The 26,378-nt window shown below is 52.7% G+C and overlaps 1 protein-coding gene across 1 annotated transcript; it reads left to right on the top strand.

The window, feature by feature from the left end:
* Nucleotides 1–4,858: 4,858 nt before the first annotated feature.
* On the top strand, nt 4,859–10,161 carry RASSF7 (Ras association domain family member 7; the record flags this gene model as incomplete). The annotated part of the gene is made up of 5 exons (XM_082001097.1): nt 4,859–4,961; nt 5,190–6,094; nt 7,059–7,227; nt 7,936–8,046; nt 8,764–10,161. 5 exons carry the CDS (start codon nt 4,859–4,861, stop codon nt 8,793–8,795), a joined length of 1,320 nt encoding a protein of 439 aa, XP_081857223.1. The 3' UTR covers nt 8,796–10,161.
* Nucleotides 10,162–26,378: the final 16,217 nt, after the last annotated feature.

Genomic DNA, 26,378 nt, shown 5'->3' on the forward strand with positions numbered 1-26,378 from the left:
GGTCAAGCCTTGTCATGGCTTATCTTCACCCAGCATGGGAACTGCCAGCCCGGGAGGTGCCACCGTGTCAACGCTTGCCATGGCTGATCACCCAACGCTGGATCTGCCAGCAGCGTCAACCCTTGGTCACAGCCTCAACCTTTGACTGTGGCGTCACCTTCTGGCCTGGGATGGACATGGCATGGAAAGCCCAGTGGAGCTGCTCTATCCGTGCAACACCGCAGCTGAGGGCAGGTCATGCCACCCCAAGAGAGGGACCCGAGGCAGGAGGACACTGTCGATGGGCTGGAGGGGGAGCCTGGACCGTGGTTTTCAACCTGCTGCAGGACGAGCACCATCAGGAGGCTTCAGTTCCCCATGGATCTTCTCCATGTTGGGTCACCTCTCCACACCTGAGTAATGGGGAGGCTTCTGTCCCACCAGAGGGTTTCAGCATGTAGGTAAGATGGTACTTACCTTACTTAAGAGGTAAGTACCATCTCTTCCCTTTGGTGCCCAGGAGCTGGGCCCGGTGCTTTGGGCAGGGAGCAACCTCAGGAAGCATTAAATAGCTGCTGGATGTGTCACCGCAGCAGCTGATCCGGGGCGATGAGTCACAGCCAGCCTGCCAGTGCTCCAGCACCAGGCCACTCCTCCCCTCACCACTTGCTGTTTACTCACATACTGGGGGTTTTGGGGTTGGTTTTTTTCCATTCATGTCTGCACACAGGTGGGATGAGCATCCCCTCTGGCATCAGGCAGGAAAGGAGCAAGAGGGTCAGATGCGAAGCAGAAGTAAAATGACCAAAAGTATCCCAACATCTGCCTGGAGCGCATCCAAAGGGATGCAGAGCTGCTGGTCCCCATGTACACCTCCATCCTCCTTGAATGGTGCACTCATCACGGCCTGTTCTCAAGTGCAAATACATCCTTACTTACTAATTATGAGTCTTTTTAACCCTACCCCCAACCCAAACCCTCACTCGAAAGGCTAGTCTTCTGGCTTTTTGCGGTTTTAATTAGGCTTGCTGGAAACATCTCCCTGTGCTGCTGCTCCCCTGCCTGCCTGGCCCCATACCCAGCTCTTTGCCTGGGGGTGGACATAGTGAGGGAGGTGAGCGAACCCCCCAAAATGGGTGAAACCTCAGCGCTGGTGAGATGCTCAGCTCAAAACTTTCATGATGGTCCCAGACAGTTCGTGTTAGGAGCTCTGGTAGAGGCGTTTGGGATGCTTTGGGATTTGGGTTGCAGTTGGCCTTGCTGTTTGGTGCAAAATTGGTAGTTTTTTTCCAAACTGGATTTCCACCCCCCGCCCTGCCTTGTGTGTGGCAAAATATGGGAGAAAGGCACTTGCAGAGTGTTTGCAATCCTTGGCTGGAAGGTGCAGTTTCAGCTTCTCAGAGTCCCTGTGGGGGACACGGACGGGTCCCTGCAAATCAGTTTCAGTCCTCACTTCTGTAAGGACGGTAACTGGCCAGTTTTCTTGGCTGGCCATGTATTATTTCAGGTACATGGAGATCACGGAACCGTTGTGAGTCCTGGCAGCCATCAAGCGGTGGTTTGCAGAAGCTGTGCAAAATGTGCATCCTCCCGCATGTGCAGAAATGGTCCTTCGTGTCCTCTTCCTTTAGCCCAACAGCTTCAGGGAGGCTGGGAGACAGCAGTGCAGGAAACAAAATAAAGCTGCAAGATCTGAGATTAACTTTTTTTAAATTTTTCTTTTTTAGTGTCAGTATTTGAAATTCCAACTCTCAGTTAAGAAATTTGTTGAAGTCGTGGTATGAGTCATCCCTACCCTCGATTTTAAGACCCATTGCATGGGGAAGGGAGCAGAAAATTAGTCACTTTGTTAATCTGCTTCCAATAAAAACGATATGAAAATCCATAGCGGGGAGGGGGTGGAAATCAGAATAAAATGACAGCGGCTTTTGGGAGTGGCTGTCACGTGTCCTGGCACCCGCAGACACCTGCTCACTTCCCTGTGCTGTTTTCGGGGCAGCTGGCAGGGCCTGGCAGCTGCCTGCACTTCTGGTTCATGACCAAAGTGACCTCCTATGGCGAATACAAACAGAGGCAGCTGGAAACCAGCCTCCTGCTGAGAAATGCCTCTTCCCCAAGAAAAGCAATTCTCACCCCAAAAAAAGCCCTTTTCGCTACCTGGTGGTGTAACGAAGGCACCCACTCATTAAAACACGGGATCTGCAGCAAAGCTTGGGGAGAGAGGTCATCTTCGTAAGTGGAGACAGCTCCCCAACTGCTCATTTTTTAGGAGTGATGATAAAGAGCTGGGTCAGGCTACAGCGGAGGTGATGCTGGGGGTGAGGCAGAAGTTTTGGGGTTTATTGCCCAGTGGCTTTGAGGGTGATTTTTTTTCAAACCAGGGTGATGCTGGCATGATGGGATATTGGGGATGAGAAGCTGTGTGCAGGTTGTGATGTCCCCCCTGAGCAGGGATTGGGAGGTGTGAGGAGCATCACTGGTCCCCCCAGACGAGGATGAGCTGCCTTCATTCCATCAGCTCCTCTGTGAGCTGGGCTGGGGGAGCTGATCCTGCCCTGGGAAGGGGTTAGGAGAGCAGGCAGAGGAGGGAGGAGCCCCCAGCCCTATTTACCAACCCCTTGCAAGGAGGCAGGTAACATCCCGTATCCAGCAGCAAGTGGGGAACGGCGACCCCCAAAACCACCGGGGGTTACGGTGCACGATTGGTTAATGGAGGACCTTCTGCGCTTGCAAGGATTTAAGGAAGTAATAAGAAAGATTGGGTTTTGGGGTGCTGGGGGATGCAGCAGGGAGGGATGCGCTGGCTGCTTTTTTAGGGGGTTCCCCCTGTTTCAGGAGAAAAGCTGGCTGCCGCCACTCCCAGCTTTTTGGCGGTGGCGTGTCGCGCGCTGGCTGCTGGTAAATGATTGCCAGGGCAGCCAGCTGAGGCGGGGCCCGAGGTTGGTGCCGGGTTTTTGAACCCAAACAAGTGCCTGGGACTGGTGTGCCAGCGGCCATCCTGCTCCTGCTCCTGGCAGCATTCGGCAACTGCTGGATTTTCTGGGGCAAGGTGAGGCTGTGCGACGCGACTCAACTGGCTGGCTTACGTTTTCTTACTTATTTTTAAGCTCCCGTCCTCCCCGCGGGGTCGGGGCAGTGGAAGACGGGTTCGATGCTAGCCAGGTCCCTGGCTGGGGTGGGGGAATTGCTGCCCAGGATGCATTGCCGCCCCAAATCTGGCATTAGGGTACCATGGCGGAGGGGGGATGGTGGCTTCAGGGTGAGCTGGGTGGTGCCGCGGCAGTGCCTGGACTTTGCTCCATGCTGGGGGCTGGTTCCAGCCTTGAATGCACAGGGTGAGGTGAGCAGTGGCAAAACCCAGCTTTGAAATGAAATTGGGCTAAGCCTCGCAAATTTTAGTGGTTTTGGTCTCACAGTGAGGTTTGCTAAGCCCAAGGTGCCCTTCACCTCCACTGGTTTTCCCCGGCTGCCCAGCCAAGGCAAACATGAGCTCAGCACCAAGGTATTTGTGGTGGCTGCTCCATGCCCACGTTTCGGAGGTGGGCAGGGGGTAGCACTGAAAGGACCTTGCACCCGTGGGCAACGGCCTCAACCAGCCATATCTTCCCCAGCTTCTTCTTGCCTTTCTTGCACCATGGCTAAAATCCCTCTTCACCAGACGCAGGACCCTTCGAGCCCTCCCTTTGGTCACTGAAGCAGGCAAGAAAAAACAAGCAAGAAGTGGTGTTTAACCTGAGGTCAAGCTTTCACAGCCCGGCTGCAAACTTGGGAGAGCTGGAGCTGAGCGATGGAGAGGCTGCAACCAGCCAGGTTAGGCTGGGGAAGCGGTTTGAGACCCTCTGTGCAGAGAGCCTGGAAATTTCCTGTGTACATTCCTCTGCCCAAGGCTTTCAGACAAGCCTGATGCTAGAAAAAAAATCTGTGTTATGGTGGGGGGAAAGATACATCTTCGTTTGCATGGTGTTCAAAAACACTGTAAGCTCAAATATTTGAGTTCTTTACACCTTGGGTTTAATTTTTTTACTTTTTTTTTTTAAGACTGTTGCAGTTGTTGAGCTGCTGGAAGAGGCAGGAGTTGGGTGGGCCCAGGCGCAGGGTGTTATTTTAACACAGGAGAAGTAACTGCTGGGGGGAATTGGGCTGGGCCCCGGTGTGGGGCAGAGCATCCCCTGGGAGCCCAGGCTTTGCTGTGGGCATTCGTGCCTGGCTTCCCCTCCCAAACCCCACCTTTGGTCATGTTTTTGTGAAGAAAGAGGCTTTATTTTAATTTCTTAATCCCTTTCTGATAAATTGAGATGGAGGAAAATAGATTAAAATGTGCACTATCAGCACCTTCTCTCAATATTGTGAGGGTGGGCAGCTGGTGGTTTCTCTGCCTTTTGCAGTAGCGTTTGGAAAATCCCCTGGTGCCGTGCTGCCAAACTGTCAGAGAAATCGCAGTGAAAGTCCAACAAACCCATTAAAAGTCTGCGCTCGCAGTCGAAATAACCTGGGCATCTTCTTCTGGGCACCATGCAGGCACACAAACCCCATCATTTCCCACCATGGGAAGATTTGGACCCACTGCCTAGACATGAGCAAAAACAAAAAACTGCTTTGTTTTGATTTTTTTCCGGATGACCATCAGTGTTTTAATAGTATCAACAAAAAATGCAATCTGTGCGCAGGGAGAACTGCAGAGATGGATGGAGGGTGGCAGTGAGCAACTGATCTAGGGTGCACCTTGCAGGATGCTGGTGTTAAAGAGGATTTAATGACATCACTCTTAGTTTCTTGTATTCCTCATTAGTGGCTTGGGATGGAAACCTGGTTTCTTGTCTCCCTGCAGGCAGCCCATCCTGCAATGATTCAGAGTGCCTGAGGCCCGGCAGCCGTGGGGATGGAGCTGAAGGTCTGGGTGGACGGAATCCAGAGGGTCGTCTGCGGTGTCTCGGAGCAAACCACCTGCCAAGAAGTGGTCATCGCCTTGGCACGGGCCATCGGTGAGCCATCTCCATCTGCTGGGGGGATGCCCCTTTGCAGGTGGAGGCATCTGCTGAGGGCATGCCCCATCGGCAGGTGCTTCCTGGGAAGAGGAGACCTTGGGTGGGTGGGGGTCCTGCTCTGGGGTGGTGGGGATGTCACCAGCCGCTGCCCATGGGACAGTAGCCTCGGCACACCAGTGCTGGCCATGGCTTTCCCCATCTGATATGCTTACGTCCTCCCGGCAGGTCAGACGGGTCGCTACGTGCTGGTGCAGAAGCTGCGGGAAAAGGAGCGGCAGCTGCTGCCGCTGGAGTGCCCCTTGGAGTCGCTGGCCAAGTGCGGGCAGTATGCCAACGACGTGCAGTTCGTCCTGCGGCGGACAGGCCCCAGCATGGCTGAGCGGCCCTCCTCGGAGGGCACTCCCCAAGCCCCTGAGCGGACGTTCATCCGGGCCAGCTTGCCCATCAAGCCCAGGCCTGCCGGCATGGATGTACCCCGTTCCCGGGAGCCAAAAAAATCAATGACCTTCAACTTGGGTCCTACAGGCTCCTGTGATCCATTTGCCATGACCCGCTGGAGGCACCAAGTGCAGGAAGGGATGGACTTGGAGGGTGGGGGGGTTGTCCAACCCTCCAAGGAGGAGCTGTTTAGGAGGGTACTGCGGCAGCAGGAGCAGCTTCATTCCTTGGAGGCCCACGGGGACACTCTGGAGACGGACCTACGGCTCTGGGAGCGTGGCCAGCTCGCCGGCCAGGAGGACGAGATCCTCTACCTGGAGCACCTGGTGCGGAGGAATGAGACAGAGCTGGGCGAGGAGGAGTTTTGGCAGAGTGAGCTCCGGCTGGAGAAGGAGTGTGAGCGGGAGCGGCAGGAGCGGGTTAGGAGCCTGCGGGCCAGCCTGGAGGAGTACACCCAGAGGATCTATGAGCTGAGTGCCCGGACCGAAGCCTTGCAGGAGGAGATCCAGTGGGAGATGGCCGAGAGGGCCAAGAGGGGGAAGGAGACCCCTGCGCCCAGCCCCACAGAGCTGGAGGACATGGCTGCCAAGATGAAAAGGGACCTGGAGGCCAAGGTCAAGCAAGGCACCCAGCTGGAGAGCAACCTGGCCAGCGTGGAAAAGGCCCTGGAGGAAGCTGAAAGGAACCTGCAGGTAGATGGGACCAGGTTGAGCAGATTTATGGGGTTGACTCAACTGACGGGTTGAGTGTGGGTGGTCCTGCCCCACCTGGCCAATGAGCATGGGGCTGGGTGCACAGAGGTGGTTTAGCAGCATTGACCACTGTCAGGGGGACACCACCGCTCTTACCTGGCTGGTGTAGGGTCCCGCACCCATCACTCTCCATGCAAGCTGCATCTGGCCTGGGGCTCCTGCTGGCTGGTGCACGGGGAGCACAGCATCACCCAGCTCCAGCACAAACGATGGTGCTGGAGCAGATGGTCTGTATGCAGAGTCGGTGCTGTTGGCACAAGGGTCAGTGTCCTTTTGGATAAAGGAGTCACATAGGTCCCCATGTTCACAAAGCCTTTGGACCATGCAAGCTGCGCAAGGGCTTGGGCTCATCGTGGGGGGGCTGCGCAATGTGGGGATGGCAGCTGTGGGGCTGAGCTGTGATGCCCCTCCGGCTCGCTTGTCCTGGCCCTCCCCAGCATCAGGGGGTCCAGGCACTGCGTGATGTCTGCCCTCCACCCACCAGGTCCCCTTCAGTGGAGCAAAAGGGAGAAGCTTTTGCCCAGCCAGGCAGCAGTAGCTGCCCTTCCCCAGGGTGGCCATGCTTCCAGCATCTCGTCTTGAGCATCTTATTTGTGTCTGGTGTCTCGCAGCACTGTGACAGCTGCCGTTTGACGGGTGCTCACACCCTCTTGTGGAGATGTGGCAAAGCAGGGCTGTTCCCAAAACGCGTTCCTCGTCCCCACCGCCCAGGCATCCCCCTTCCCCCAGGCCCTCAGAGAGGGGGCGGCCAAGCCACAGTACCCCCGAGGTCTCCTCCACCAGCTCCAGCAGGGTGACCCCAAGCTGCGGGAGCAGCCCTGGAGGGGTATGCCAGTTGGTTTTGGGGCATGGCGGGGAGGACATGCAGCTCACCCTGTCCCCCTCCTCGGTGTGTGTTTTGCAGGCCCAGACCCAAGAGCTGGAGGAGTTAAATAAGGAGCTGAGGCAGTGTAATTTGCAGCAGTTTATTCAGCAGACAGGGGCCACCGTGACCGTCCTGCAGGCCAGGTCCGAGGAGGATGCCCAGCCGGAGCCGAGCCCGCGCGAGCTGCCAGCCTGCCGGAGAAACGGAGGTCAGCACGCTGCCGCCGGCTCGGCCGTGGGGGCTGCTCCGCGGGACCCCTGCCCATTCCCTGCCGCCCACTCCCTGCCTCCCCCTCCACCTGGGTTGGCACCCCCTCCAAGGGGGTCAGCCCCAAAGCTGGCCAGTTCTGCCCTGGGCGCTGAGGTTAGGCAGCAGGGACACGGTTTCAGTGCTGGCACAGCCGTTGCTTACCACCGCAGGGGGTCTCTGAGGTCTGCCAGCCCTGGGGCTTCTTCCTTTTCCCTGTTGAAGCCTCGGGGCTGCTCGTAGCCGTGCTCAGGGTTTGGATCCTGCGTTGCAACTTTTGGGGCTGGGCTAGCCGCAGGGACCTTTCCTTCGCAGCATTTCTGCATGCCACCACAGCAGTGGCAGCAAAAAGCAGGCGGCTGAGGGCCAGCATCAGCCCCTGGGGGCTGTGGGCTGGTGGGTACAGGCTCTGTCCACTGATGACCTCTGTGTTTGGCAAGGAAAGGGCGAGCGTGGTGCCTGGGGCCACGTCTGCACCTTTGCAGGCACGAGAGGAGGCAGAGGGGAGCTCTTGTGGAAAGGGAAAGGGGAAAACAGGGACCTGCTCATTTCTCCTCTGGAGTGCTGGGAGAGGGTGACGTGGCTGCCCCACGGCACTGCAGCAGCCGTGCACGGCAAGCGCAGGAGGCGTGAGCCCTGCCTGAGCCAGGCGTTTTTCCCCATCCCATAGGTTTTCTTCCCAGCACTGGCACCGACTCGCCTCCCCGGACCAGCACCAAGCAGCTCCTCGGCCATCCCAGGACCCTGCCGGAGCCCCTGGTGTCCAGCCTGAACCCCGAGGGTGCGTACATCCCAGCGGGCCCCGGGAGCGTGAGCAGGCTGGGGAGGATGCATTTGAAAGGGGGAGAGGCTTTTGCTGCCCAAAATGGGCTGCAGAGAGCAAGCGTGTACTGGGAGTGGGAGGCCGGAGCTATTTATGGATGACATTAGAAAGAGCAAAGCTTATAGCCTGGCAGCCCCTGCTCTGCTGCCAGGGGCTCACATGCTGGCGGTCCAGCTCTCTGCCCTGCCAGGAGCTGCGGGGGATGCTCCTCATCCCCTTTCCTGCTGCCCTGCATCCCCCAGGACTAAGACCTTGCTAGGGTTAAGATGAGGAGGATTTGGCTCCCATCTTTTACAGGAGTCACTTTTGCTCCATCAAGGGACCAGTTCACCCCAAAACCCTTTCCACCTCCTGTGACCCTCTTTCCACTTTGCACCATGTTTTCGGGTGCAGCAAAAGCAGGCTGTGATGTCCCTGCCCACTGTGGCAATACTGCGTGCATCCTGGCATCTCGTTCCCACCCACACCAGCATCTTCTCAGCAAAATCCTACTGCCATCCTGCTCGTGGCCCGAAATGTCCATCCCCATCTCACCAGGTGCTGCGGTGTCTGCATGTCCGTCTCCCAGTCCAGGCTTTGCGCTTGCGTACAGCCTTGTTTTGTGTTCCCAGTTTCTTTTTGTGAGTGCTCACTGACTGATGGGGTCACTCAGGTTGTTTTTGTCTTGTCTTGCAGTTGTATCAACCAGGCAGAGCATCTGGAGGTAGAAGGGCCCGCCCAGCAGAGGATCAATTGCCTTGCAAGTGTAACTGTATAAATAAACCATATTATATATATATTTTTTACTGCTTTATATCGTGAATGGATGTGGACAGCCAGAGTATTTTTACAGACTGTAAAATAAAACCAGAGACCAACGACACAAAAGCAACCCTCTTGCCCTGCGGATGGAAGCAACCCCGCTTCTTCTATGTGTTTTTTTTTTTTAAAGTGCTTTCTATACTCAACAGAAAACAGCAGCGCTCCCATTCCGCGTAGCCTCCTCAAAAGACCCATCGTGTGTTCAGAAAAGTCCTTGCTCCTTTGACTAGGGGAGCGAAGCTGCGGTGGAGACCTGCCTGGGGGCTCACCTGGATGGAGCAAGTTAATGGGTTTTACAGCATCTCACTGCAGCAAGTGGGGCCATGACAAACAGCTTCTTCACTGGCTGCAGGGGAGGCACAAGAGCAGCTTTAAGACAAACTCCTGCCCCCCTCTTTATTATTTTAAGAAACCTGTAGTTGAAACCCCCTTTCACCGGTGCCACGGACCAGGCTTCAAGGGAGCAGGGAACACAGAGCGAGGACTTGTTTTACTTAAATCCACTTAACTTCTAAACTTGTTTTTAAAATAAAAGATTGCAGAATGAGCCCTTCCCCGGTGGCAGCATGGGTGGGGAGCAGGACCGAAACACTCTTGGTGACATTTCACTGATTTTTTTTTTTTTAACTTGATGGCCAGTAGTTATTCTCTGTTGTTGTTCATCTGTCCCAGTGGATTGCCTTGTATTTTAATTGCAAAACCAAAGTGGTTTGGGGAGGGGATGGATTTGTCCAGGAGGTCCCTGAGCCTGTTTTCAGTGCATCGTATGCAAAAAAAAGTGACTTGGGCACAGTGTTTGCCATAAAACCCCACTTTCCCCATATGAATGTAACTGTGTGCCGTGGTTTCAATTTTCAATAAATCTTTGGGAAAGGATTTGAGCAAAGCAAGCGTGAGCGTGCTGTTGTGGCCCAGGGCAAGCCATCCCTGCCGGCTCCTGGTCTGGTGCCTGATGGCACGTCCGAGCAGTTTGCACACTCCGCGGCTGCCCGTTTCATTTCCAAGCCATCTCTTTCCATTTGCCGAATTAAAGCTGTAAGTATTTTATGATAGAGTGCATCTTACACACATGCTGCTCTTTTTTTTTTTTTTTTTTTTTTTTTTAAATTGCAAAGTGCTTTACAACCAGCAGATGAAGCTTGTCTCTGGTGACAAGGAGGCCGTCTCTGGGATGAAACATGGCAGCATTTCAATAATGCACAGCAGCAGCTCGGACCATTTTAGGACAGGAGGCGAAGGGGATGGCACTTGGCTGCAGATAGGAGCAGGTAAGGGGGAAACCTCCCGTTTGCCTTCAAGCCCCTCTGTCTGCGCCTGGATAACAGCAAGTGAGAACTTTAGTTCTTGCTCTCCATCAGCATCTTCCCCCAAGGCTCTGCTGGGCTCTGGTCCCTGGGGACATGCCCCTCTCAAAGCCGATTTTTGAGGTGCGGCCACAGCTCAGCAGGTTGGTGAAGCGATATTGAAGGATTAAAGTTTGCCTCACTGGGAGAGCACTGGTGCAGCTGCATCTCTGGTTACAACTGGAGAGCTGCTGCAGCAAGGAGATGCAATTTCAGTTGTCTCTTTTGAATCAGGGGTTGGTGGGTTTTTTTGGGGGGGTGTCCTCTTTTTCTCCCCCTCCCCAAATCACATATCTCAGGGAAAATGAGTTAGATACATTTACTCTCTGGAGTCGTATGAAGGAGTTTCTCCCTTGCTTGCTTGTTTTTTGGGCTTCTTGCGCTTGTTTTTTGGTCTCTTCCTTTTAAAATGAGACTCCACCTTGCTAAGAAGAGAAGTGGATGGTGATGGAGGGTGTAAAGAGCATTTTGGTGCTGCTTTGGGGAAAACCACCCAAAAAGTGGGTTCAGAAAACCTGCTTGCCTTAGACATGGCCAGATTTTGGGATGTTACATCAAGTCCTCCGCATACCCTGAACAGCTGACCTCTGCAGGTTAAAAACTGGATCTTTTGGTTTTGGGGCTACTTTTGCAGCTTTGCCTTCTGCAAAATAAATGGGAATAAAGAGAAAAGGGTCATCACTTATGGCACTTGCCACCAGGAAAAATGGGGCAGAAAATTAATTTGAATCTCTGATTTTGCATGGGATTCTTGCCCTGTGCTTCTGCTTGTATATTATTTGATTATTATTTTTGCAGGTTATTTCTGTTCAGCTATGATCTTACAGGCCAAACCAGCACCAATCTTTCTTGGGGAAAAAAAATAAGGGTTTAAAAAAAACATATGTATCAGGGTAGATTTTAGCCTTGCAGCTGATGCCTCTTGGCTGGGATGCAGGATTTAGAAATGCGGCATGGGATGGGGAACAGTGTAACTCAGCTGTGTCCCCCAGTGAGGTCTGAGAATCAGGCATGGGACTGGGGAGAGCACCTCAGCCAGGGCCTAACTGGTTTTTTTCAGCTCAAGGCTGTGGCATTTTGTGGATGTTTTCTCATTTTTTGTCCTATAAACCATCACCCAGCTGCTGCAAAGGCAGAGGTGTTTCATAAGCTGATAAATTACTTTGATTAACGCCTCCTTTGATTAACTTGGTGCACACTGCAGTGGGGGTAGAGGTGTTAATCAAAGTCATTTATTACCTTAGGAAACTCCCCACCCGCGGGTGACCTATATTCCTGCCGGCGCAAGGGGTGTGCAATGGCACAACGAGCGTGCAAGTCCCTGCCCGTTATTTAACTGAGTGAGGCTCGATACCCACTCTGGCTCCCCTGCCTTTCCACTTTTATCTGCTCTAAAGACTGTGTCAATAATACATTTCTGCCATTGAATATTTTATTGATGGTTTGACTTTTTTTGCTGCTCGCAATTCCCATTTTAAGGCTGCGTGATTGCTCCTAATTAAAATTTTATGCCCTGGGAGAAGCCTTCTTGCTACAGTGGAGATGATGCTGTCCTTTTCTAGGCCACTACAGAGCGGTAGGAAGGAATTACTCATTGTTATGAGATTAAAACAAAGCAAATAAAGCAAATAAATTATTGGGGGTTTTTCCCTTAAAAAACAAACCAAAAGCCCAGCGTACACCATGTACTGGAGAGGGAACAACTGGCTCAGGGGCAAGGCAGGGATCCAAACGTACCGGGTGGCTCGAGGATGCTGTGCCTGGGTGAGGGGAGAGTCGTGTCCCCGTGTCCCTCTGGCACTGCGGGGCAGCTTCTTCCTTCCCTGCGGTGGGCAGGAACAGGCTTCAGGGCTTCCTCCCTCCTCAGATGCTTCTCACCACAAAGCTCATGCCACCCAAAAATCATGAAGCAAAGGCTATACCTGTTTTTCACTGGTATCCCAACATTTTTTTTTTTTTTTTCCCTCAAATAAAATAAATCAGCTCAAGGTACCATTCAGGAGAGTAATTCAGCCACCTCCAGCTTTCTCAGGGTTCTTCTCCTCTCTGCACTGCCTGATTTTTTTTTTTTTTTTTTTAATTAATATTGCATAAGAAAAATGGCTCCCAGCTCCTCACCCATCTACCCTGGACTCTGTCAGCTCATTAGGCCAGGCGTCCTCTGCAGATGGTGGTCAGGGCGCCAGTGCTGCCCCAGGCCAGTATGGTTTCTCAAGGGCAGCATGGCTGCAGACGCTTGAAACATCCCTGACTCACAGTCATGGATTTGTACGAGTTCCTCAGTGTTTGGGTTTGTTTTTTCCGCCCCCCCTAAATTTCATCTAGAGCACTAGAAGCATTTGTGATGCCTCCCAGCCCCTGGATCTGGCAAGCAGCTTTTAAAGTACACGCTTCAGCACCAGTTATATAATAAAAGGTGTGAATGACTGGAGGAGAAAATGCCTGTTGGTTTTGCTTCTCAAGTGGTGTACAGATGCTCTGCTGCTTGCTCCTGGGCGCACAGCTCCTACAAGGGTAGTTTGCTGCAGCTGCGGAAGAGAAACTGTTTGAACTGGCATACGTGTCCATGCAGGGAGCGTTGTCTGCTCTCCCTATGATGATTTTCCTTTCTCTTTCTCAGGGTGAAGACTGAGCACATTCTACCTTGCCCTGAAAAAAAAAATCATAAAGCACTAGAGGAGGCTGGGAAATTTTCTTGTTTATGGATGAGCAAGTTTCTCTCCCAACGGAACCTGCGGCCAACAGAAATCTTTTTTTTTTTTTTTTTTAGGATGTATTATATAAGTCCCTGCTTGCATTTAACTAACTGACTTCCTCTTAAACAATTTATGAACTCCTATTCCTCAGAGGCCAGCTAGCTCCTTCGGTGAGGCTCACCACGTAGGACCTGCCACTGGCACACGTTACAGACGGAACATGACATGCACTTCCTAGCATGATACTTGAAGCGTTAGGCCTGCTCGCTTCCCCCTGTGAAGCGCTGAAACAAGAGAACAAAATCTTTGAGGACCACAGAGAGTCCCTTCAGCTTAATGGGCCTGCCATTCAGCATCTTCCCCCCCCCCGTAAGGCACACACCTGCCTCTTCCCTAAAAATCTTACAGCATCAGTTCTGAGTGAGAGCTTTTAGCATCTGACTACTTTTGTTACCAGGCTAAGCATCACCTTACAAATCTGTTTATTAGCTACTGAAAAACATGAAATTAAGGGGCATCTTAGCCCTGGTGTATTTTCTCATTGCTTGGGAGCACTCTGGGGCTCTTGGGCTAGGGCAGGGGTGAAGGCACCAATGCTGGGGTTTCTGCTTGAAGGACAACCAGGTCGCACCCTTCCGCTCTCCTTTTCAAGCCACTTTCACTGGCTACAGAGGAAAAATAAGAGATGGGAGGCACAGGGCATGTATGCAATGCACATCAGACAGGTCACTGAGAAGGCACAGCCTTCCTCTTCAGCTGGTCTGGCACCCTGGATTACAGTAATAAGCACCCAAATATAGGTTTTGCACTATTTATTGAAGACTTCAGGTGATAGCACAGCAGGTTAGTTTTGTATCATGCCACAAGAATGTTAAAAACAGGAATTGAGCTGTATGCTCCCCGCACGCTTACTGGAGAGAGACACACAAAAAAAGGAAAAACAAACAAACTTCTCTTCAACCCCTTGCCTTTGCTTACTGGAGCTGAATAGGATGGTTCCGTAGGTAGCAGGAAGTCGGAAGCATTCATACCACAGGGCTGCTCATGGGAACTGGGACAAGTCTTGCCAGCTGACCTGCAGAGCTGCTTCTGCCAGTGGCATCTCCAGGCGTTAGTCATTGGGCAGCACAGTCCCAAATGCAGGGCTGCTTCTTCAAAGAGAAACAGAGTGCCTTCATTTTCAGATACAGGTTTCATATATGCGCGGTCACCTATGAAATGGGGTTGTAGGGGACTGTGAGGCTTCAGGTTCAGCTCGCAGACACGCTCCTACACAGGTGTATCTTGCACCAGGTTCACCCCTCTCCCTGGTCTCCACGTGGCTACACTGTGCTCCTGCCTGCTCGGGACCAGCAGTGGGAAGATGCTGGAAGTGCAGCTAGGAAGGAGGAAAGCCGCCTGGTGCTGAGAAAGCTGCAAACTTGTTCCACCCCTCCCCGGCCATCAAAAAAGGCCCATTTGTTTTCTGAACAAGCGTGAAAGCAGCTTTGGTGAATTCAGACGTTCTTCCTGTCTTTCCACCGTGTTTGAGCACCCTGGACTCACCCAGTCTGCGTGGGGCACAGAGGGAGCTGATTTTTCTTGCAGAAGAGCAGATGCTCCTCCAGGACCCAGAGGGAGAAATGACAAATGAGCACAATCAGGAGAGACAGACTTTATCAGTGCAGAGGATGTTGCTCTGCCTTCCGTGCAATTAACCACTTACTGACCAGAGCACTGCCAATTCCTTCAGATCAAGCCTTTACAATGGTCCAGGGCTACATGTGAACAGTCCAAGGAAGAGGGAGAATACCTGAGCCCTTTCAGAGAACATTGGCAGGCTGCAGTGAATCCTAGCTGGTTATTATGAGCTTAAGCTGATGATAAAGCCACGCTGTGCTTCAAAAAAATACAGTTTTCAACTACTCAGCTTCTTCAACGGCCCAAAAATTGCAAGAGAAAACTTTGTAGGAGATGCAATCTGCTTCGTTGCTTCCTCTGTTTCTAGTGACAGCCACTTTGGGTGGCTGGAGGAGTCCCTGCCCAGCTCGCCTTCCTGCTCCTCAGGACCATGAAGTCAAGAGTCTCCTGCGTGACATCACAGCATAATCACGCAAGGCAGCTCTGCCAGCGCCCAGTCAGGACTGGGGGGGCCGATAGAGCCCTGCCGCAAGAAGTGGAAAGCAGAGAGCAAAGGTGAGGAGTGGGATGGGAAACAAAACGGCAATAAAAAAAGGAAAGCGGGGCTCATTTCTGCCTTTTGTTTAACAGACTGGAGAGTCTCTCTTTAAAGGTGACTCATCCAGGGCAATACCAGGCAAGGTTTCTTCTGTTAACACACCCTTGGCAATAGCAGTTCAGTTAGTCACTGACTGGGTATCAAGACGTCACCGTCTTGGGATGGGACCATCTTGGGACGTACCCGGCTGGGATGAAGCGTCTCTTTAACTTGGTACGGAGTCCACTAGCACTTATTTACTTTGGAGAAGAGCAGAAGAGGAGAGAGGGGGGCATGCCATCCCTCATCCTGTGCAACTTTACGACTGACTCTTTGCGCCCACATGCTGCCACGGCCCGCTCCCCTTGTCTCTGCTCATGCTGGATACACTGAGCCCCGCTGCAAGAAGCGTTACATCTCTGCACGCTCTGCCGTGCAGTGCAGCTAACTGCAGGGTGCTACCGACTGCATGTCGAGGGTCCACCAGGCCAAGGGCAGGAAGCCGCTGGAGGCAGGACAGTGGAGTTGGATGCGGGGAGCGACTCGTTTGCACGCCGGAGCCCCTCACCTGGGTGGCGGGGAGGGAATGCACGCGTCGTGGCATCAAGGCGCGGGTCCGTAGCAGCAAGGCGTGGCGGCCGCACAGCGATGTCCGAGGAGCAGGTTAGCCGCTGTCACACGCACAGTGGAGTCGCCGAGAGCACAATGTGCGTTAGTCAGTGGCTCACCTGCTCCTGGAGGGTGACGGGGGCGGCGGGGCCCACCTGCAGCACAGGAGACACCGGGCAGCGAGAAGGATGGGGCGGGGGAGGGGAGGGTCGCGCTGTGCGCGGGCTCCGCGGAGCGTCCCGGCGCGGGGGGCTGCAGCTCCGCGCACCCACCCCCGGGACAGGCCCCCTCCTGCCGCACCGGGGTCGGAGGCGCCCCGCCGTTCCCGGGGTGCGGGATCTCTTCCCGTCACGGCCGCCGCTCACCTGCGCTCCCGCCGCTCCACGCTCCCCCCGCCGCCGCCGCCGCTGCTGCCGCCGCCGCCAACTTCTCGCTCTGCCCTGGCCCGGCCCACGCCGCGCGCCGCGGCCCCCCGCCCCGCCCATCCCGCCGCGCTCGCCAATAGCGACGCCGCCCGCCCGTCCGCCAGCCACGCCCCCGCGCCGCAGCGCCCAATGGCGGCTCCGTCACCGCCCGCCGGCAGCGGCGGCGGGGCGGGGTAGGGCGGGCGGTGCGCCCCCACCCGCCCCCCCGTCAGTGACAGCGGCGGGCGCGGCGCGTTCGCTTCTGCACGTCGCTGCTGCGGGGAGGAACCATTTGTACCTGTTGAACTGCCGTCCGCCTCCTGCTCACCCCGCCCCGCCGACCCCCTCCCCTCCCCGCCCTCACCGCGTCGCCTCATGCCGGTGGCCTGTAGTGGCACCCCCTTACCCCGCCGCCGCCCGCGAGTAGCCCCTTCCCCCACGCGCAGCCCCGTTGTCCTCCCCTTCTATCCCCCCTTCCCCTCCGTCCCCTTCCCGCCCCCGCCGCAGCCCGGCCCATGGTACGGTCCGCCGGGGCCGTGCCATCAGGGCAGTGTCGGGGCGCACGTAGGCGGCGCGCGGCGGGTTGGGGGGGCCGTTGGCCGTGCGCGGGGGCCGTTGGCGGCGCGCGCCGCTGGGCGGGAACGGCGGGGTGCCGCCGGCCGTCCTCCCCCCTCACCCCCGGCTGCCGCATTTTACATTGTTGTATTAAATTTTACGTTGTTACATGACTTTTTTTTACTATTTTTTCCCTTTGTTCGCTGCCGGGCTGGGCGTGGGGAAAACCCGTGCGCCCCTCACAGTGCCGGGGGGTGCTACAGGGGGTCCCTTAGCCTGGGAGGCCGCACTGCGTGCCGGGGCAGTGCCCTCGAGGGGTAAGGGCCCGGGCACTCCGGGCGTCTTCTTCCGGTAACTTCTGTTCCCCAAAAAAAGGATGGGCAGTTGAAGGCCGCCTGGACGTTCCCAGTGTAACAGTACACACCTTCATACCAGGAGAGCTCGCTCTCACCCATCAACCTACAAGCTGGCAGCCAAGCAAACAGTTGAAATGCTGAAAATCTTACGGTGCCTCAACGAGGACTTGCTAAGGACTAAAGACAGTGCTTTTATGGATGGCCGTAGCACTGTCCCGCAGAGGTGAAGAGCCTTGTTTGGCGACAAATGGTGAGTCAGGTATCAAGCCAGCAGGCTGGCTCCCATCTTCCCGAAGCCGCATGCCTTCTTCAAACAGGCCAGAAACCAGAACGCTTCTTGGGGAGCGGGAACGTTTGGGAGGACCCCTGCTTCATCCATATTGCTGATGTTCAGGAAAGAACACTTTGGGTGCTAACATGACACCACATCGCTGCTGAACTGATAGTGCGTGCTGTCTAGCAAAAGACATGAGCTCTGCACGCCTTGTGAAAACTTCCTTGGCATCAGCTGTCTTGGCTCTGACGGGTGTTTTGCAATCTGGTGCTCTTCCTGCAAGGTGTGGTGCAAGATTTGGAAGCAAAACCCAGCGCAGGCTCCCTGAGAGCTGGTGGCAGCTCCCCATTGAAAGGATTTCACTACGTGTTTTGCTGGAGCGCTTGCCAGTCGTCCATGACTCTGCTGTCCCGTTGCCGGTGGGGAGGGGGGACACGGGAGGACAGCCCCTCTTCTGCGTGACAGCCTGCACAATGACAGCCTGTGTTGTTATTTTGTGTGCGTGCTATGTGGGGATTTTTGTTTTCACACAGCAGCTGTAGGGAAAAAGTCACGTATTTTACATCTCCCCCAGCGCAGGGCTCGCAACTGGATTGGAGCAAAATCGGTTGCAGAGCACACCGGCCCCTGTGCCCTCCAGGGTGAGCCAACATAAAAAGCAAGGCACAGGCATGGAAAATAGTCGCTATGTTTAAAAATAGGTATTTTCTGCGGGGTGTGTGGCTGGGTACTGCCCCAATACCTCCCTGCCGGCACCACGGCTTCTGCCAGGTTGCGCCGCAGGGTACAGGGCATGCGTGCTCTCAGCTGCTGTACTCCACCAAGTCCCTTGCCTCTTCTCCCAGGCGCTGCCTTACATTTCAGGTTTTATTTAAAAAAACGGGTAAATAAAATCCTTCTTCCCCGACTGTAAGCACAGAGGGAAGGAGCATGTTTCGAAGCGGAGCTTGCACAGCTGTCTGCCTGCACAAGTCCAGCCCTCCACGTTGCTCAGATCTCCCTGGGTGCCGTATTCAACCGTCCAGCATGAAGCGGGGCCGGAGGGGTGCTCACCGAGTGGCATAGCAGGCAATGGTGGTGTGGTGGGCAAGGCGCTCCCCGCAGCCCAGGCAAAGTGCGCAATGGGCGCTGGTGGTACCATCTTCTGTGTCTTTAAAGGAATGGTGAGGCCCCCTCCAGGCTCAGAGGATGGTCTGCCATTGCCCTGGTGAGGCTCCGGCCTGGGGGCTTTGTGGCAGTGCTGGTGGGTGCTGTTTGCCCTCGGCTCCCGCTCCCCCTCCAGCTCCAAAAGAGCTCCTGGCTCAGCCCTTAATCTCCGGGATGAAATTTCCTGCTGACACGGCTGGTGCTGCCCTGGGGAGAGCCCCCGCTTATCCCAGCCCTCCTGCTCTTCCCTTTGTTCCCAGCTGGCTTTCAGTCCCTGCGGCAGCATGGCACTGCCAGAGCCACAGTGCGTGCGGTGATGGGGAACCATGTCCACTGATGGCAGGAGAGCACTGCAGGCCGCCCACCCGCCAGCGACCCTCCTCGCCAGCCTTGGCGCAGCGCCGGTGCCATTGTGCAGCAGGGACTGCACTTGCGGGCTCGCGGAGTAAGCCAGAAGGGGGAACATGCCCCCATCCTGCCCCAGGGGCCGGCAAACGCCGTTATCAACTAGTGTGCAATTAAAATGTTGCCCCTAAACAGTGCAGATCTGCCTTCTCAAACACGAGCTGCTTTGTGTTTAGTGGCTGTGGTTTTAGCAGGGTCTTCACCCCCACCCACCCCGCTTCACCCCTCTCCCAAAACCCCAAGCAGGCAGGCAGCAGAGGCTTGTGCAGGTTTTGCTCTGCTCCGTGTTTTCAGGAAAAGAACCTTGTTTTCTCCCCCTGGCCCCTGTCTGATTTCTGACAATGACCCGAGTGTCTGCAAAGAGCTGTGCGTTAACTCCTGGTCACGTCCGCCTGTGAGCAGAGACAGGGCTGCACTCCTCGTCCCAGCCAACGGCCGAGGCTGGGGCAGAAAACCACAGCTGATGGAACAGCGCGAGAGGGGGGAAAACAAACCTTCCTCCTTTACGTGCCTGTGATCACCCAGAAGAACGGGAACATCTGGGTTGGGATCAGCCACGTATAGTTAGAGGGGAAAAAAAATTAGCTGCGATCTGCGTTGCCTTAAGGAGGCATTTAAAACCGATCTGCATCCCCGCAGACTGCACGCTTTCCTTGTTGGAGAGCAGCGTGCACCGGCCCAGCCTGTCCAGCCACGCTGCCGCCCCCGGCAGCCGTTACAGCCCTGTCCGCTAGCCTTCCCGGCGGCTCTTGTGGGGACGACGGCATCCCAGCCGTCGCACTGCCACCAGCCCGCCTGGGCTGAGGAGGTCGAGCTCCGTGCGGGTTGTGACACCTCGCCCGAGATAAGGCGCCCGGCGGAGCAGAGGCGGCCCAGCCCCCGCCAGCCCCCTGCAAGCCTCGCAGCCTCGACACCCGCGCGGCTCAGTGGCCTTTGCGCGCCCCCTTCAAAGCTTGGGGACACCGGCCGGAGGGACAGCGAGTCCCTTGGAGATGTCAGCCCTGCTCCTGTGGGGCAACCAGGAGCCGCCGGGGCTGGGACCGGAGCCACCACCCCGCAGCTCCCCGGTCCGGCGCTGCCCGCGGGGCTTGAACTCCCTCCCCTCAGGGCGGTGCGGCCCCGTCCTCCCGCAGCTTCGCGGTGGTACAGCCCGCCGCACCCCTCCTCCAATGGTTCAGTACCGCGGCCGTTCTCCCCCCTCTCCCCCGAATGGTTCACCCCGTCGCCTCGCTCCTTCGCACCCTCCCTGCTGCACGCGCGCGCAGTGGTTCAGTCCTGCGGCGGCTCCCGCTGGCGCCGGCACCGCCGTAACCCGGAAGTGATCCGGCAACACTTCCGGGCGAGGGGGCTTCCGGCCGTGCAACCCGTTACGCCGGCCCGGCTCGGTTATGTGAGCGCTGGGGCCTTCTTCTCGCGTGAGTGACCGGGGACGACTACCGGGACCTGCTTGAGCGGAGGGCGGCGGTAGCATGGGCCGGGCCGCGGGGGCGGCGTCGGGCCGCGGGTCGGAGTTACGCGGAGCGGCCGTCCCCCGCCGTGGCGGGCTGCCATAGCTCCGCAGGGAAACTACCCCGCCGCGCTCGGGATTTTATATTTATTTAATTTTGTTTCTATAAGCTTGCTTATTTATTGATTTGTTCTTCGAGCAGTCGCTGGCGGCAGGTGCCTGGCGGCTGACTGAAGATGCGGTTGAGCGGCGCCGCCGCGGGGGAGCTGCCCCCGGCCCGGCCTCCTCCCGGGGGAGCGTTCCGGGCTGTCCGGAGCCGGGCTTCTCGTGGAAGCGGTCCCGCGGGGTATAAAGTGGCCGAGCAGGCGGCCATGGCGCCTCTCTGCATGGGGAGGACCTGCGCGGCGGCGGCCCCGCACTGGGAGCCATCGGAGCGGTGGAGCAGGCAGATTCCTTTGCTGCTGCAAAGAAGACAACTAAATAAAACCAAATGTTTTCTGGCGTAGCCCTCCCTCCCCGCCCTTCCCGTTCTCTGTGGTGCACGCATGAGTGCATTTGAAGAAGTTACAAGCTATTTCAGCCTTCTACAGTGAAGTTGGTGGGCCTCTCGGCTAACAAGTAGAAATTGTGGTTTTGTGCAGGTATTTTTTAATGCACATTAGCTTATTGCAAAAGTGTGTTTAGGTTTAAAAACTTTGCCTTGAGGGACAAAGGACCTTGCCAGTGCTTCCTGAACAGCCTTTTAAGCTGTGTAACTGGTGCTCTTCATTGGGTACCCCATGCTCAATAACAGGGGGGTGGGTGTGCTTTTTGTAGTTTGTTTAAGTTTAGGTTTTCTTGCTGGTTGTTGCATGGATGCATTGCTGATGTGTTGCTGAGCTGCTTGCTGTGTTGTTTCCTTTCTTGAAGGCCTGTAGGTCTCGGTACCTTTTGTTACGGCTGTGTGCAAAAACAAATCATAGAAGTGCAGGAGGTTTTTGGGTTTGGGTTTTGTTTGTTTCTTTTCCCAGCCATGCCCGTAAACAGCAGGGAAGGCTGTAGTTAGAGATGGGAATGGCATGAAAAACTGATGCTGAAAGGGAACTCACCAGTGAGGGTGACTCTTTCTATGAAAAGAAGCCTGTTAAGAAAAAGGGAGTTGTGCAGCATTGGAGAGTGTTTGATTCACAGCTGGAAGTGGAGCCAGTGGCTTCAGGGTAGGGGCTGGGAATTGCATAGATCTTGGCTGCTGCTTTGAATGCAGAGGTACAAAATGCCCAGCTGCTCCTCTGAGTAAGATGCTGCACTTCAAAAGTGCCTTTGCAAAGCCTTGCATTGTTTTTTTTTTTGCATTACAAACTCCCCAAACTCCCCAAAGCTTTGATGGACAGTTTTGTCCCTGGAATTTAGGGTGGCTAAATTTAGGGCAAGGCCAAGATGGGGGAGAGGTAACCACTTCTTCACCTACCCTGGGCTTAATTTTCTGTGCCTTATCTATTAGGTTCTTAGGTGCTTCCATTATTTAAATTGTTGCATGAGCAGTTCTGATAGTGGTACTTAAGAGTTAATCTTTTTGTAACTTAAACAGGGGAAAGTCAGATCTAAATTTAGATTTAGAGGACTTTTTTAAAGCTCCCGGTGCATGCAAGATTGGCTGCCTGGCTCTAGGCTGTAGGAGTCTCTCATTAATCTGAATACTTTCCTTGCCTAGTTCCTCTTACCTTTGGAATGTGGTGGTGGCACATACTAGTCACACCATATCCAGATGTTTTCCAACTGCATACAACCATGATTTTTACAACTTTTATATGCTCCATTGGAAGAAAAGAAAATGAAATTGGAAATAAAGCCAAATGCTTTCTGATGTGTGATACTGGTTTTCTAGAGGGAACTGTTTGGTTAATTTGGAACAAAAAAAACCCCAAAATAAACAAAACTAAACAATAAAAAAACAAACAAAAAACCCCAACAAACAAAGCAGATGTGCCAACAAGAACTGAAAGCTCATGTGTCTGAATATTTAGTAGACTTAAACTTAGTTAGAAGTGCTCTTTGGAACATGGCTGCTCAATAATTGCCTATGAAATTGGGTCAGCATTCAAAACCACCCTGTGAGAAAAGCCAGCTGGCTTGTTTTCTTTGCCTGCATATAATCCCAAATGTTACCCAAGCAGATTAAAATAAATGCCTTGTCTAGTAGCTTTTCTGTTTCTAAAACCTAGAAACTCCTGTAAGAAGTTGGCGATGGAGGAAATCGGCTGGTGCTAGAAAGGAAGATGCGCATGACTGAAAGAGTCACTTGTTGTAGACAACTCCGTCAGCGTCATATCAGAATGAGATGGAGCTTGAGTGTGTTTTGCAGACTGTGGCTCCCTTTGATGGTTAGAAACCTGCACTTGCCTTCTAGCTGGAACATACTCAAAGGACATTAAAATACTGATTTGTGGTAATGCATAAGGATCTTAATTCAAAAAAGTAGATGCTTACTGAGTGCTTGTTTGATAAATAGTTGTTCTGGAGGAAATACTTAATCTTTGCTGTTCTTAAAGCCAACAGAAAACCCTGTTGCTAATACGGCTTCAAGAAAGCATTTGTAATTGCTATTTGATTGTACAATTAAAATTGCTTATGGCAGCTCGATGTAAAAATGTAATCTGCCTTAATAGCAAAGCCTGAGCTTATGATTTATACTGCAGCACAGCCCATGCTGTGGTAAGTGTATAGTGCTCAGTGCAAACCCACTTGCCCAGAGTGAGGTTTTGCCTTTGTGAATGGAACCTAGGGCTGGGGGAAAAGCGCTGATGCATGTAAAGTGATCAAATACCTGCCACGCAGTCGCTGTTTTTGTGGTTTAATGTTTCATTACAATAGCGTGAGGTTCTTCTAAATGAGAATTTGAAAACAGGGGAATGTTAAAGAGGAGTACGGTGTCTGCCTTTAGCAGACCTAGTATGCAACCTGTAATTCAAATACTAGAGGTGCGGCACGCAGACCGCAAATGTGTGAAAGATACTCCTGCCCAGGGGATCGAAGTGGGTTTTGCTGTAAGCAGTGGTGCCTTGCATTAGTGGCACTGAGTCCAAAGACAAGGTATCTCTGGCTGGGTTGCCCTGCCATCTGCATTTGTGAGCTGCCTGCTGGAGATGCATCCTAAATTACTCTGAATAGAGTCTTCGGAGTGGGATGCAGAAGAGAGGATCAGTGTATGTGAGAGCCTCTGCTGCTGGAGGGCTGTATGCAGAGTACTGCACACCATGGGATTTTCCAAGTGAGCAAGGAGTTGAGTACAGCAGTGAGGGCAAGTCTTGGCACCCCCAAAACTGAAAGCAGCTGTAGTTGCCTCAGTCAAATGGCCTTCAGGGATAACCGGTTGGTTTTTAGCAGTCTGGGCTTTTATGTTACAGAAGTGCATAGTTAAAGTTTGCCTTAGAGGAATGACTACAATCTCCTTCTTAACCAAACTTCTGCATTTACATAACAATAAAAATGCTTCCTATCTATTTTGTATCTGCCAGTTCCAGCTCAGGGGGTTAGAAAAATTCTGATGTGGTAAGTGTTGGAACAAAAGCTGGACTTTGGTACAGGTGGACAGGCTGTCTGAAGTGTGTCATGAATGTGTTTGCATTTCACCGTGGTAATTTGTTTGAAATGTCTCCCATGAGAAGAAAAACTGGTATATGCTGCTTATTGTTCTTTAAAAAAAAAAAAAAAAAGACGACAACAGGCTCTCATATTAAGTGTGTAGTCAACTTTGTTTTCCTTTTTTTTTTTTTTTTTTTCCTTAAGATCAGCTGCCCAGTTTGGAAAAGGTGGTTCATAAAGTAAGATTTGTGATGTGCTTAAAATCTCAACTCCACTTCATCTCACTTGGTTTCTCCTTGTCTATTCCCAAATGTCCACAAAACAGACTTTTTTTTTTACTGACAAGATTTGAAGACTTGATTGTTTGCTGCAGTGCCAGATTTTCCTTAATTCCGCGTTTTGCCTCTGAGCAAAGTACAGGCTCGCGTTTGCAGCATAAATATGTCAGTTTAGATTGTCAAGTCACAAGTGCTGATTTGTTTGCCTCTGTCCTTAAAGGATATCTTTCTGTGCGGTAACAGGGTGAAAATAACATGAGTAGTTGTTTTATTCCACAGCAGTGAAGAAATGCATCTGTTTGGAAATGTAGTTAAGTATATGTTGGTCAGAACTGTGGTTTGTGGGAATCGCTTTTAAAAATACAAAGATCCTTTCCTCACTGTGCTTATTGCTTTGCTTTAAGGAGAACTAGGGAGCAGGGGAATGAAGGTCATTGTGGTAGCAAAGTGGAGGCTTATCCAGGGTTTTACCCCCACCATGGCTTTGGTTGGCCTCCCTCATCCTCAGTGTCTCAGGAGTGCCGTAGCTGGCTGGACATTGTGGTGACAGGTCAGCAGGAACCCTCTCTATTCCCACAACCTGCCGATGGAGAGGTGATGCAGGCAGAGGCTCTGCATAAAATATAAATACACTATGTAAATTCCTGCTACCTACATAATAAATACACCTGCTGCTGCCCTGCTATGGAACCAGTGCTGCCAGTCTCTGCCATTATGTATCCTGGCTGTAATGTCACCATGAATTTTGCGTTGCTGTAGCTAACTTAGCTTTTGGGAGGATGTTATATAATTGAGTTTCAGTTTGAATAATTCATACATACACACTGCTGAAACTTGAAAAATTCCTAGTGTTTCTTCCTATTTTTATTCAGTTACATCATGGAGTGACTGACTTTTGATGAGTCTGCATGTTTTTAGCCAACATAAATTGTTTTTAAACACACTCCCGTTAACAGCCATGAATTTAGCTAAAAGTTTAAACCTCTATTTAGGCAAGATTCTTACTGAAGTTAGAATAAATCTTTACCAAGAACTTGTTCTGTTGAAACTCGATCTTTTTTTCTTTTTAGCTGGTTTTTTTTCCCTGAGCATTGAAGACTCCATTTGCAGTTCAGTCTGGTTTAGCAAAGCCTACATTTTTAAGGCTCTGAAGTGCAGAGCTGTGCTACGTGGCTCAAAAAGGGAGTGTGCAAGTAAAGATATATATCAAGAGCATTTCAATAAAACATAATGTTTTGTGCCAAAAATTCTCTTAATATGCAAGATATGTAATATGGAGCAGGGAGAGTGGGAGAACAGCGCACAATTGAAACTTCTTTGCCACAGTTGTAGAAGAATCCAATTTTTGTTTCGTATTGAGATATGACATCTAGCTTTATAAGTGTCAATTAATTATATTTTTCCATGACTTGCTTATAGAAGCTTGTAGGGATCTGTCTTTCTTAATGCATTGTAGCATTATATATTAAAAGCTCTGGTTTGATTGTCATTATGAGTTTGGATCATGAGACATCCCTCAGTATCTGTCAGTTTTATTGCCACTCTGTGCTAATGTAGAGCAATTAATGTGATTGCATTAATATGCACCAAATCAAGTCTCCTCCTTTCTGTGGAATAATGGTTGTGCGATCTGAGACTTCTCTATTTTGTGACAGAGCTGTGAAAAGGCCTTTTTATAAAAAGACCTTAAAATACGTAATCTTTCTTCTTGCTTCTTTTCAGTTGAGCAAAATAGAGTATTTTGATTTGAAGCCCATATTGTCATCCTGTTAGGCCTTGTTTAAAGGGCCTCTGGTCCCTTTCAGTTTTGCATTTTACTGCTAGTTCACAGGATGGTTTTGGTGTTTGCGGGTTTTCTATTCCTATTTTCAGTGGGGAGTTCTCGTTATACCTTTTTCTGTCATCCAGGAGCCCAAGATAAAGCTGAATCTTGCACCTAAACTGAGTTTCACAAGCAGCTGGTTTCATCTAGCTCAGTAGGGATGTGAAACTTCATGTAACGATAACCACTTACCTGTAGCCACCTATGACTTGAAACTGGGGAAGGTAATCAATGGTGTGAGGAGCCTTTACTGTAGAGCAATGTCCCCTCTACCGTTCACATCTCCACAGATGTGTTGGATGCTCTTTGCCGGGCTGACGCCTGCTCTGCTTATGTAGGTGGTGCACTGCCTCACTGAAGTGTGCCTTCTTGCAGGGAACAGATTCCCAATGTCCT

The sequence above is a fragment of the Phaethon aethereus genome (assembly GCF_964289735.1).
Source record: "Phaethon aethereus genome assembly, chromosome: 5".
Taxonomy (NCBI): domain Eukaryota; kingdom Metazoa; phylum Chordata; class Aves; order Phaethontiformes; family Phaethontidae; genus Phaethon; species Phaethon aethereus.